Here is a 14,390-nt window from a genome sequence, read left to right on the forward strand (position 1 = left end):
ATGAATTATAAACAGTGGGCTAAAGAGGATTTGTGCATTTAAATACACAGACCAAAGCACACTGCAAGCAAAATGTAAGCCCTGTTAATACAGATTTTAACATAAAAAGGCATTTATATTATATATAAATATATGTGCATACACACACTTCAAATTGAGGGTAAAAAAATCTTTAGAAAGTTCACAGTTTTTAAAATTACAGGCTGAAAATACATTTCTTATCCTGTCACTGTTGTGAGATGATTTTTCCTAGGATCTAGTTGAGAATTAACTGCGTTCAAAATAAATTTCCCATATACATCAAACACAATCACAACTGGTCACTTCTATTTCTGTCTTTCTCAAGCTATTTATTTTTTGAACCATACTTAAAATTATAGACCAATTGTTTCCTTACCATTGTAAAAAAAAATACATGCCAGTATTACACACTGTTGTTTAGGAATAAATAAATCTGCATTTTGGAGAAACCCCTACTTATAGGACATTCTCATTTGAAATGCATTAAAAAGGAAAACAAAAATCTCTAATTAATGTACAAGTCTAATCACCATCCTCCACATGGAAGAGTAATTTTTCACTGTTCATTTGCTCAGTGTAATCTCAAAACTGACATAACAGAAAAGCAATGGCCTATAAATCTGCTCTCATTTGTTTCTTTAATATTCATATTCCATTGAACTACAGCTGCTTGTTGCTGCAGTCTATTACAACATGCAAAACTGTCGATAAAAATATTATGAAAGGCAAGATTTGTTTCTTCATGGCTCTGTGTGCCATTTATTTGGAAAAAAATAACAACAAATGACTCATGGATTGTCCCTTAGTTTGCTGCACGCTGGGCGATTAGTGATTAATTACCTTGCTGCAAATTGACATGGCACAAGGAAATTGACACAGCTCTGATTAATTAACTTTTTTATGCAAGACAGTTACTTACAAAACACTGCACACTGTAATTGAATCCCTTTACACAACACTACTGCATTAAGTTTCCTGTCAAATCCAAATTAGCACCAAATTTCACATAAATGTGGTGAAACTTTTTATACTGAGGTCTATGTAAATATTTCTAGAAAGGGGGCAGAAAACTGCTTTAAAATATTGTTTTCAAATATTTCCACCTCAGACATGGGAAGAATCAGATTTTTAGATTATTCCATACCAAGCTATAATAAAATGCACACAAACAAAACCATAAACTAAATACTTTAGTAAAAAGCAACCTACTATTTATTCCTATGTTAAATTATAGGAAGACACTTAACTGTTTGAACAAAATTTCATCTGCTTATCTTAAAGTTGTTTTCAGATCTAATTGATCTGTTATCTCAATGACTTTGATACATTGACTTCCTTGTAATTATTTTAAGTCTAGATGGAACTATTATTTTTGTTTCATCACTTCTCATGTACCAATGAACAATCCACTGTTGGTTTCTCTGGAAATGGCTACCATGGCATGCCATCAATTTGTAACCTTCTGAGCCAAACCTTGACGCCCAAGCCTGGAAACTCTCTCATCGTCCTGCCTAAGCTTTTTCCATGTGAGGATGGCTGGGCACAGCTGCCCAGAGGGGCTGCAGGATCTCCATCCTTGGAGATGTTCCCAAGCTGTTGGAGTGTGGTCCTGGAGAGCCTCCCCAGGCTTGGCTGCTGCAGCAGGGGTGGACAGTTTGTTCTCCAGGGTGCCCTCCAACCACAGCCACTCAGAATTGGCCATTTGGTGATTCTGTGGTTATCAGAAATTCCCTTACACCTCGCCCTTCTTTAACTGGATTGCATATGCAGCCACTTGACATCACCCTAAGACATCAAGGGGTTTCCAAGAACAAGCAGAAGAAAATAGAGAAGGTGAAGAGATACAAAGGAACAGGTAAGATGGTCGAGAACTCTTTTTGTAAAGCTATGTAATGACACCAACCTACCTCTCTGAGTCTAAAAAAAACTATAACTGGTGGTGAAATTACTTATGATGTACTTAAAATCAAAATGAGTACTGCATAGTTGAAATTGCAAATAGTTGAGGTACAAAGAACAGTTGGATTTTCACAAAGGAAACAACTAAAACAGAAGGAAAAGCTCAGGAGGCAAAAAAGCACCCAGACCATAAAGGAAAAGAAACAGTAGAGATCAGAGAAGACAGGTTTGATCTTAAATTAAAGAACAATCTTCAAATATAGATGATCAAAGTGATCAATATCTTGTCTGGTGTTCCCAGTTATTGGACAGCTCTAAGTTTCAAGCAAATGGAAAAAATCCCTTGTGTCTGACAAAGCACCACTTCCAAGACAAAGAAAAAAGGTTGTGGAAAGCTGGATGAAGAGTAGCACTGCTAAAAGAGATGACAAAATTTAGTAATTTGAATGTTTATGAAAGTCAATTATATAGTGACAAGAAAATACTGTTTAGATGACACAAGGATTCCTAAAGCTCAAGAGAATTGTTAAACTGTAAAAAGAACACTGTCAGAATGCATTGGGAACAATTTAGGCAGAAAGTAATAGAGGAAAAACCCAGCTGTTAACCTAATCCAAACCATAAAGGAAAAATTGTCAAAACAAAGAATTGCACCCACAAAGTCATACTGATACGAAAAATGTTAATTCCTAAAAAGCACTTATTAGCTGTGAAATTCAGGTTGAATTTTGCTGCACACAGCACAGTTCCAAGAGCCATGATTCAATAATAACCATCACAAAACAGAGTGACACTAAGGTGTGCCTTCGTTGGAAAGCAGATCTTACAGGCTAAGCTGAAAAGCACAAAATTAAGAGTTTGCTGTCTGACAGACAGGATGATTCGAGATGTACCACAATCAGCACTGTGGGTCTGGTACTAAAAATGAGTGACACCAGCAGAGAGGATGAAGAGCCAGAGAAGGAGGGACCCAGGACTGTGCTCAAAGGGCTCTGATGTACAATTGCGTCTCAGAACACAATGCAGGATAATACTGAATGCAATTCTCACTATGTAAACAAAATGCACATAGTAACAGTAATTAGTACAGGTAATTCTCACTATTTAGCTGCATTCTGAGAAGAGGCAGTACAAACAGTCCTCTTGCCCTAAATCACAGTCACCAGTGCTGCCAGTGGCCAAGTGCAGTGTGTCCACCAAAAGCAGAGCACCTGAGCTCCCAGCTGTCCTTGGGAACACGCAGATTTTATTACTGGAACTAGAAGACAGAGATATTCTCCACAATTTACTACATTTCCAGCTATCTCCCACTACCCACATGCAGGGTTGTGTATAAGTGGTAAAAAGTCAGTGACAAAATTCAGGATGTGTCTCTCTTTCCAAAATTCCTGCTGGTTTAGACACACTGCTCTGGCACAAAACAGACCAACAGAAGAATGAGGGCAAACAGCAAGGCCCTGAAAAATTCATTTTTGGGAGTGAATTAAAAGCCACGTTTACAGGTTTTAGACATAATGTATTTTAGTGATGACTTATAAGTAAGTAATCATTTAACATATGAATAGACAGGAGGTAAAATGAGAGTTATCCTGAAAATTGTTGCAAAAAGGCAATGTATACTGATACAAAACACCAAAAATGCTGTAGGAAGAATTTCAGGCCGTGCTACCAAAACATTTTTTAAATTAAAAAAACAAACAAAAAGACCCAAACAAAAACCCCCAAAACAAACCCCAAAACCAAACAACCAAAACAAACAAACCACAGAAAAAACCCCAAAGAGGTCACTTTGCAGTTAAAAACAGGATGATACTTAAATCAAGAATGTAAGGCTATGCATATGGATATAATTTTATTAATTTTTTAAATTTTGGAATATATTTATCTTACTTGAACATCAATGGTGTTGTCCTGCATCATAACAAGGCCCAGGACAGTGGAACAGAACAGAGTATAAAAACCTTCTAAAGACATTTCAACATGAGATGACATCAACATTTCTCTACACTTCTGTTCACCAGGGAGGGAATTAAGGAAAGCCATTCCCTTCCTACTTACTATTGGTATCTTCTTTATTTAAGCTTTCACTTAAATAAAGAACACAAATATTCAACACACAAAAGGGAAGGGCAATTGGAACATTTTTCCTGGTCACTACTGGGTGATTCTCTTCATAAATAAAGGCAATTAATTCAGGAAGCAAATCAAAAGATAGTTTGACCCCTAAATGTTCAATAATAAGATTTTTGTGGCGTGGAAATCATTAATGAGATTGCTTCTCTCACATTTCCCTTTGGTAGGATTTTTGTACCCTCAGTCAGGAACTGCAGCCCTACAATGGTTAATTTGGTTAATTAATGGCCCAATCAGAGTCTCCTTTGCAGGGCGCTCTACCCGTTTCCTATAAAGCAATAAGAAGCAGACAAAACCACCAAGGTGTAGATATAGTGCACTGATATATATTTCATTGGTGATGAACTGACTTCCCATCCCAATTTAGCTCAAGAGAAAACAGACCAATTAAAAATTTAGTTTGCAGAACCTTTCTACGTTCAATTCAGACATACCGAAGCTCTGGCAAATTATTTATACCACATGAATACTCATTTTTTTTAAACTGCTCCTGACCCATATTCTAATTCAAAATGGCAAGCCTGCCAAACAGTTAAATGAAGAAAAACTACAACAATAAAATCAGAGCAAATGAATCACTGATGTCATTGCAATATATGTCCATTCAGATTGAATGAGGTCAGTCATGAGTGACACACAAAACCCAGAGCAGGATTCACCCAGTGCCAGGAGCATCCACCCTTCAGCTGCTGGGAGTGGCAGCAAACTGCCATCATTACAGGATAATTTTCAGGTAATTACAGGTGTGCAACAGATTAAACATGACAAAATCAACAGAATCAAGGCTTCCAAACCAAATGCTTCCACTAATGATTTGGCTCAGAAGCACACTTTGAATCACCTTTCGAAAATTTCTATTTTCCCTGAGTAATTTTCTTGGTATTGAAAATATCCCAGAACATAATAGAAATGTCAAAGGTCTTCCTTCAATCCATTAGTAACGCCACAGGAAAATAAAACCTGCAATGTCTTCACTGAAACAAGCAAGATGAAAATAGTTCCATACAGCATTTTTTAGGTGGTTTACTAATATTCCTAAGCCAAGTAACCTATTTCTAAAAGCAAGGACATACTGCATAGACAAGCTTGACTTAATTTTCATTTCTGTAGGAATGAGTCCACAAAAAATCCTACAGCTGGATGTGCTCTTTATAAACATAAAATGTATATTTATGATTTTCCCTGTCTATTCTAGAAGATCCTGAACTATCCTCAATCTATGAATTAAAACAAAACACCCACAGGAAAAACCATCTTTTTTAAAAACTAGGACATATGTCTGCTATATGTAAGTATTTCAATCTAGAAAAAAAAACCTACATCATGTAATTAATACTTTATGCTTGTGCCATAGATTTCCTTCTCTCCCATCACACAATGCACAGAATAATAGGAATATTGGGTTAATTTTGGGACACTTCTAATGTCTGCTCTGAATGAAGTGTGTTTTCCTTGCTTTTAAAAAAACCCCAAAACTTTTGCATTTAAAATATTTCCTGTCAAAAATATTAGAGGACCAAAGGTTTCCAGGGAATTTTCCAAGAGAACTGCCTTCCCACCTTTCAAAAACATCTCATCTTTGCCTTGTTGTTTCCTGGTGGCTCATAAGCTAAAATCCCAGGGCAAGATAGTTTATTGTTTTAATATCTGTCTGACGCAAAGCAAAAGGATCCTCTGGTGAGTGCTTATCTGTCATATGTACTTCTGTGAAAGGAATATCAAGATAAATAAGATGTTCTAGGGCATATCATGGGATTATGAGCTTGGCACTCACTGAATTCTGTTTAAAAATAGTTGAACAATGAATAAAATAAAAAAAATCCCCATCTACACTGATATTTTGAGGATGTGAGCTTGAAGAGCATTGGGTTATAAATATTTTAATTATAGGGGTTTATGCTATTTTCAGTATGAATAGAAAATGAACACTCAAGTTCATAAATGGGACAAACAAGATGAGAGGAAATAATATTCATAATTTAAACAGTTAAAACAATAAAATTCTATTCTAATGGTACAATGGACTGTGAACTTACTTAGTATTAATTAAACTCAGTGTAATGGCATTTTCTATATTGAAATGAATAACCAGTGATCTGGAAATTCATTTAGACCATTAGGTTAATTACAGAAAGCAATGGAAGTTTTATCAGACAATTACAATTAAAGAACACGAACAATGTGGGACAGATTTATAAGCATTTGTACCACCTCAATCATTTTTGCTGAATTCCACCACCACTTCTTCCAAAACTGTAATCAATATATCAATTAAAAAATGGGCCATCAACTTCATTTGCCCTTGAGTATGATAAAATAAAATGAATTAATATTGGATTTTGCATTTTCATATTTTTCTTCTTTTAATTCTATCACTTGACTGCAGTATGAAAGATTTATTTAGGAGCTGATAAGCAGGCTTACTGAAGATGAAACAGCTCTAACATTTAGGAAATCTAAGCCAAAATTGACTTCAGTTTAAAATGTACTCATTGAAGTCAAGGCAAAATTCACTTTTATGGGCATGCTACACATGTGGGAAATAGAGATGTTCATCTGCACATCCTTCTAAACAAAGGCATGGAGAAACTTAAAATATTTTATCATAAATGTAAGCTACCCGTGTAGCTAACAGTAAAGGATCCCTTCAATGTATGCCCAGAAAAATCCACTAGTAGCTACACTCTCAATAACTCGAGTATCTTAATGCTTACTCGGAGCAAAAATAAAGTCTAAAAGTTTCAGAGATCAAAGTGCTGATTTAGAGAGTAAAAAAAATATTTAGCTGCCTTTGAACTTCCCGTTAAATTTTAAATTCTGTCTCTCTCATTGCCCTCCACAGGGCCTGGGCAGGGACAACTGGACATTGCTGAGGGAGGGGATGCACAGCTGGAAGGGGGGATGCACAGCTGGAAAGGGGGATGCACAGCTGGAAAGGGGGATGCACAGCTGGAATCTGCTGCCTCACCACACCAGTGAGGGCTGGGTGAGCCCAGGAGTGGTGGGAGCCACCCCAGAGCATGAAATTTCTACTAGAAATGCATCTCCCCTTCCATGCCCTGCCACCAAGGACAGGGACATTATCAGGGGACAGAGCCAGGCACACACTGGGAAGAAAAGGGACAATAAATATGACTTGCAACCAGAGAGGTTTCCACTGCCAGGACATTCAGTCATTGGAACAGATGATCCCCTGAAGTTGTGCAATCTCCATCGTTAGAGGTGTTCTGGTGCAAGCAGGTTCTTCCAACCTGAATAACTTGACAATTCTACAATTTCATATCTTCCTTCTTGCCCATGCTTTGGCTCTCATGAGCCCCCACTTCATTCACATTTTCAGGCACTTTTACATTATAGAAAAATTGGGGAAAATATGCATAAAACAGTTTCTAAAAGTTCTTGCAATAAATTCAGATTTTTATTTTTGTCTCTTTGATCCATACATACCCAGCTGTGTTACTGCCCTTGGCAGAACAGTGATAAAGACATTCAGGGACAGAATTTATATTTTTCTTCTTTTGAATCTTTCTTTTTTCCAGCAAGGTCTTAATTTTCTCATGGATCCTACTCACGTGTGGCTTCAATTTGGAAAAGTTACAAAACCATCCTTGACACATTTCTTATTTATCAATAGGTACAAATTTCTTCAGGATTTTAAAATTCATTGTGAAAATAACTATTCTAAAGAGTGAGGGTAAAAAGAGACTGTCAGTTTTGAGCAGCCAAATTGCTTCATTTATTTTCAGGGAGATATCCTGGGCCTCTAGGAAGATTCCAGTGAGTGCTGACTCACTGGGATTTGGTGAACTCCAATCATTCCTGGCTGGATAGATTGGATTCTGCATTATGTCGATGATGAAGGATTTAATTGAAATCTCTCGTATCAGTTCTGCCCTGGAGATGCCAAAACTGAATTCTGTTGTATCAGTTCTGCCCTGGAGATGCCAGTCCTGTGGGAATCTACAGCAACCAAGGTTTCCTGCCTGGATTTCTTGCCCATGGTTGTCACAGGACCTGCCCAGCCCAGGGATAGGAGCACATTGGCATGCTGAAAGTCTGCTTTCTTCATAAAAAATTATCTATTCCAACAATAGGTGTGCAAATAAAAAACTGATCCAGGTCCCATCTTCTCCTTCAGCATAAGAGAACAGATGAGGCATGAGAGACTATTGCTGCTGATTTGTTCCACTGCTTGCAGAAGAAACAGCTCATTTCTTTCTGTATTACGTGAAGGGCCAGAAGTGATGGAAGGAAGCAGAGCCATGTTTCCACCTCCTGACATATTCAGAGGTGTAACTAATCATTGTGCTGGGAAATGTATGGTGTGATACATAAAATATATCCTGGAGAAGTAAAATATCAGAAGGCAAAGAGAAGATCCAGGAATTGCAGTTTGCTTTCTGGAGAGCCAGTGGCTAAAAGTGCTCAGAGCCATCAGGGGCTACCAGTGGCCAGTACAACTACAAACCAACAAGTTCAGTGAGAAACCAAGCCAGCCATATTAAGAAAAATACGTCTTTCAACCATATTCCAGCCCTTCATGCCTTATAACTCAGGAGCAAAAGATGAACAGTCAAGTTAGATAACACTTTGAAAAATATAAAGTATCCTCTTCCAAAATATCTGAAAACTCCTAAATGCCATTAGCACTCTGTGAAATTCAAGTGTCTTAGATGGCTTTTGAAAAATCCCAGCAGACTCTTTCCCTTCTGTTAAAACAATTACAAACTGAAAACCTCTTAATTCTTCCATTGTAAGTGGTTGTAAAATATCACAGTTACAATATCAGCAGTAACAGAATAAACAATTAACAAATTATTCAAAAAGGAAGGCTGAGATATTGTTGTCTACATGGAAAGATAATAGTACAAGTGTTCATCTCCTAGACACCAATGTTGACTTATCAGTTATAATTTCAATATTACAAATGTGCACTAAAATGGAATATAGAAGATCTTTAAACTAATAAAAGAAATGAGACGAAAGTCAACCTTCATTTCTATTCACTATTTCTGGGGGAATTTCCTATAGAAATGAAGCTATTTTACATCTTTATTGAAAGTTTTATAATAAGGAGGAATAAAAACCTAATTACAATATGCAGTAATTGTAGTAATTTTGTGTTATTAGGAGTTGTGACCCTGTAGGGGAAACTGCAATTTGGCAAGAGGAAATTCTACACATAATAAAGGAAAAATCATGACTTGCCAACTCACAGATCCAACAAAAGTGTAATAATTTCTAATGCAAGGGCTACCAGCAATGCCTGTTATGAAACTGTGTATTCCACATTGCCCAGTGGGAGACAGATAGGCAAAGCTTGTTTATTTATGTATTTGGCATAATTGAAAACAAACAGGTGTTTGTTAGGATATCATTATTCAAGGAGCACCACTGCAAAATAAGATTTTTCAACAGGACTGACTCAGGAGACACAAAGGAAACAGTGAACTCCAGAGCTCAGCTTGCTCACAGGGTCTCTTTGGGGAATCAATATTAGTGGAAATATCATCTGATGGAAACAACTATCCCAGAAATAAATTCCTGGGATACAACTCAGTGAGACAATAGGAGCAACAGGGTGAACTTAGGGAAAGCTTTCAAAGAAGACCAAATTTCAGAAAATTATAACAAACACTCTTCTCTAAAAAGAGGCTCCTAATAGTGAGATGAGTAAAATGTTTGGATCATTTTCCAGGAAAACAATTGTCAGTCAAAAAGGAGTGCACTAAAACTTTCCAAAAGGGAGCATTATTTTAAACTGTAAGTATTTCATATCTCTGTGTAAAAAATTTGTAAAAAATCCCCACTGCTAGGGAAAGGTGACATACGAGAAAATATTCTTGGAGCACCTGGAAGAAAATGCAGACTTAACTGACAATTTAATTTGCACTTGAAAACACTTGATGCATTTGGTTAGTTCACTATGCATTTGTAGGCTCCAGACTCCTCATTTAAAGGGGATCCCATATGAATCCTGGAAAAGCAGCAGCTCTAGGGATGCCTTTGATAATGTTTGACATAAAAGAATTACACAACTGTAGAGATGATCACTGTGGAACTCTTTTGTCCTGATTCCTAGGTTTAATTTAAAAAATAATTATTTTAGCAGTCTAGATAAGATCTAAGAGAGTAGAATTGCATTCTGGATTGAATACAATCTTCATAAAGAGCATATCTGATAATGCCGTTAAATCAGACCATGTACTTTCTTTTCAATGAACACAGAGCCAGGGCTGCTGCAAGCAGTAGTTACTGCTCCTGCATTCAGCTCCAGGTTTCTCACCCCACTAGAGGCCAGAATGAGAATCAGTGGTAACACCAATCCAGCCTAAAACACTCTCAGAAAAGGTTTCTGCTCAGAATTTCAGAGGACACGTCTCTACTCCAAAGTTTTGTACAGCAAAATGGCTGATGGCAGCATCCACCATGTCAGCTTGTCTCTGTTCTTTATACTAGGGCAGCTTTTTATGCCTCAAAATACCCCCTTTCATACAGACTGCTCCTTTTGTAAAAAAAGATTTCATATCTAATTCCTGACCCAATCAAATGGTGGCATAGCAACAGATGTTTTCTGTATTAAATCACAATTGTGAGCAGGACAGAAGAAACACAACATCTTCTACACAAAATGCATAGCACACAGCAGTACTGGATTGCAAAAACTGTCACTGTTATTGCAGAACTTTTGACCATTTCTATACAATATTGCAATATAGGCATTTTTTTCCTTTTTTTAAAAATAGAACATACTTTGAGAATAAAGATGCAACTTAAAACACTGAATTATCTGTTGACATGACTTACATATGTTTATAAACACCACATTTACCTTAAAAAGAGCTGTTGGGAAAGTTGACATTTTTAGGGGGGCTTAATTCACATTAATGTGCTTTTGTCACAAAAACAGAACAAGAAACGAGCCATAACACTAGCTTACTTGTGGATGTGTATACTAGTGAACTGGGGGCACTGTACACGGGAGATCCCTCCTGGTTTGCCTGGCACAGCAGCACCCTGCCTACAAGAAAGAGAGAGAGAGTGGTATCTGGTTTTGGAACACTTCAACTGAACCTCAGTTTTTCATCCCAAAGCACAAATCAAGGCACAACCGGAACGGCGCACTGAAACTGAACCGGGGGCGCTTTTTGCGCTTTTTTCTTAAAAAAAAAAAAAAAAAAAAAAAAAAAAAGAAAAAAAAGAAAAAAAAAAAAAGGAAAGAAGCTCTTTTTCTGCTTTGATTTCAAAGCAGCAAGAGCCCAAACAACCCCAGTTTGACATTGGAAAAGCAGAACACAGACAACGCCCCCAACGCCAACGCTGCCGTTATCCCGCGGGGACCGCGAGCCGCACTGGCTGCTCTCTGTCCCTGTCACACCCTGCTTCTCCAAAACTGCTGCCCCTGCCCACCCTGCCCACCCTGCCTCCTCAGCCCCCGGCTGCAATGAGGCTCCTGGAGCCAGCACTGCAGGAAAATCCTGGGCAGCATTCCCAGCATGGACACCAGGCCAGGCAGGACCTGGGTTCCATCGCTCCCGCAGTCGCTGAGTGATCGCTGACACATCTGAGTGCAGCAGATTTTGCTCAGAGCGATGCACAAATGTATTTGTGCAAATATTTCGCTTTCCAGTAAATAATCTGGGTTCAGGATTAAGAAAAAAAAAACAGATAGAACATTTTTTTCCCCCCAAGGAATAAAAATAAAAGCAATAACCAAATCCATTTAAATCAACACTTTCACAATGCCCATTTTGAAAAAATGACACAAGTTTAAGGTTCCTTATTTCCTTTTTTTCTTTTAAATAAACTTAAATAAAACCCATCAGATTTTCTTAAAATTGTACTTTAGCAGACTTAGCTGAATACAGATTGAACATTGTACTTTCAAACTAGGAAAGAAACTTCTTCGCTTCTGGAATACAGTCCACTAGGAAAAGTGGGATATGAGACATCTGGTTTTGCAGATATATGTGCATATATCTGTACACACACACACACAGGATTTTATACACACATACACTGACATGCCTCAAGCTGTCAGGATCTGTGAATCACAATTCCAACCCATCAAATCTTTCTGGAGATTTGTGAAACTTTAGACATTGTGCATTGACATGCAATGGAATTGCACTGAGTTGAGTCCAATGAGTTTGGAAGGACAGGATTAAGTACAAATGGTAGGCACATTTTCCACAATATTACAGGAGCAATTCTCAATTTTCATTCACTAGGCCAGAGTTCTCTTAAAATATATTTTTAAAAATTTCTGCCATTAACCAGTTCTCTGTTTGTTGCTTGCAGCTGTCACTCGAAGGAGAAATATTGGAAATGCTGAAGAGTAATAAAATAATTCTTGTAATTTATGCAGTTTAACTCAGACTGTGACTACTGGAAATCTCATTAATTATTATGCTTCTAACCTTCTCAGACACCCTTAACTAACAGGATTTAGAGATGCTTACTGTTTTTCACAACTAATATAAAAGATAAAATATAAAACAAGCTCCTTTTCCCCCTTACTTTAAGGCAACACATCACTGACTGTATTAATATCTCTCTCAGCCTTCAGCCCTTGTGTGGTAGCTGGCAAATGAACATGCAGCCATTGAGATCCTAATTACAAAATAGAAAATAAATAAAAAAGTAAGCCCTATCCACACACTTGTTTGACCTCAGGAATGGGGATATTGGAATATGGGAGAATTTAACACCACAGATGCTTCCAAACCTGAGTTAGTGCAGAAGCCTGCAAGTGAAAGTGAGCTGAAGAGTCAGAAGCATTCATCTGGCTTAGAGAAACACATGAGGAAAATCACTCATTTCCATTAGGTTTTAAGAATAACTATAATGACTTCAAGTATGTCTAGAAAACAGAGCACAAGATTTTTAGAAGTCAAAGGTTACAGTTTATTTACATTATTCACCATAAATCCTAGATAACACTTGGCTTCCTTCATGCTCCATAGGTATTTTCCTACTCTTTGCAGCTAATAATCTTATATTTTTTCTGATTTCATCTCATACAAATCCTATTTTCCCTACTCTAGTCATCTAATTTCTAATTAAAGTACTTCAAAACAGATGCTTTTTTCATCTCTGTTACTAGAGTGTATTTAATTTCTTGCACAGAGCCTTCTAATTATATTTTGACAATCTGCCTTTGAATTTGTACATAATATTAATACTGATAACTAAAACATTATTATTAGATTTCACTAGGAAAAAATATGGAACTTTTTAATCTACTTTAGTAAGAAAAGATTATTTCTTCTGCATCTAATTTTGGTATTAAAAGTATTTCAATTGCAATTGATACAAGTGAGGGAAGACTGAATTATTGACACTAAGATCTGGGATAAACCTCAGAACACAGAAACAATCTATAAATTCCCCAATGGGGAAAAAAAATATTATTTTTCCTCCAGAACACTAAATTCTAGTGTGATGGAATAAAGGATTTAGGTTTGTTTTTTTTTTTTTTTTTTTTTTTTTTTTTTTTTTTTTTTTTTTTTAATGAAAGAGGATTTTAATATAAAGCTTTGAGGGAGCAGTGGCAGAGGGGACACTGAGGGGACCAGCCTGGGGTCAGGGACATTACAGAGACCCTGGAAGGGACAAAAACCAGGTGTCCCAAGATCAAAACCTATCCCCACTCATCCTCCTCTTCCTCCACTCTTTTCTCCTCCAGCCCATGATTAAGAACTTGCTGTTTGATGAGGTCCTTTGCTGAAGCACCGCAGTTATTTTGAGAAATAATTACTCTAAAAATATTCAGGACTGTGGAAAAAAAGTGATGTGCAGTCATTAATATTTTTAGAATACTTAAAATTCAGTTCCCAGTGGTTTCAAGATCTCTGACTAAATGCATTTCTCCTATTTTTTTTAATACTTTCAAAAATAAGTTTTTTGTGTACAGTTATTTACATGATGCAGATAAACTAATCTGCAGAAATACCAATGGTGCTGCACAGAGTACTCACTGTCTCATGTGAAACAGCTAAAAAATTCACTGCATTTCTCCAATCCTCAAAGAGCCAAGAAGTAACACCAAGGATCAACATGTAGACTCGCCCACTAAATTATACGGGATTTTTAAACCCCTGCTGTTAAAAATAGCTTTTAACTGGAACCACTGTGCAGCCACTACTACAGGAAGCTCAGAAATACAAATCTGCAATTAGCTGAAAAGAATTTACACAATTAGCTGGAACGTCTCATGGCATTGTTTTAGGAAGTATAAATTGAAATAACATTTTCTGCAGAAAAAAAACCCCCATACACCATTAGCTACCAATCATGCTGTTGGTGTAAAATTAACAATGGTGCAAGGCTGGATT

At 37.0% G+C, this 14,390-nt stretch overlaps 1 protein-coding gene across 35 annotated transcripts in view; it reads right to left on the reverse strand.

Moving 5' to 3' along the window:
• The window catches only part of RBFOX1 (RNA binding fox-1 homolog 1), a 1,171,935-nt gene that overhangs the window by 53,837 nt on the left and 1,103,708 nt on the right, over nucleotides 1–14,390 (reverse strand). For 28 of the 35 annotated variants that reach the window (XM_058035398.1, XM_058035402.1, XM_058035413.1 and 25 more), the window contains one exon: nucleotides 10,994–11,074. The exons of the other annotated variants lie outside the window; for them this stretch is intronic. In XM_058035398.1, the coding sequence (XP_057891381.1) occupies nucleotides 10,994–11,074 (81 nt within the window). The remainder of the gene's footprint in view (nucleotides 1–10,993; nucleotides 11,075–14,390) is intronic. 35 annotated transcript variants of the gene reach the window in all.

Source organism: Melospiza georgiana, chromosome 16 (assembly GCF_028018845.1).
Source record: "Melospiza georgiana isolate bMelGeo1 chromosome 16, bMelGeo1.pri, whole genome shotgun sequence".
NCBI classification, from domain to species: domain Eukaryota; kingdom Metazoa; phylum Chordata; class Aves; order Passeriformes; family Passerellidae; genus Melospiza; species Melospiza georgiana.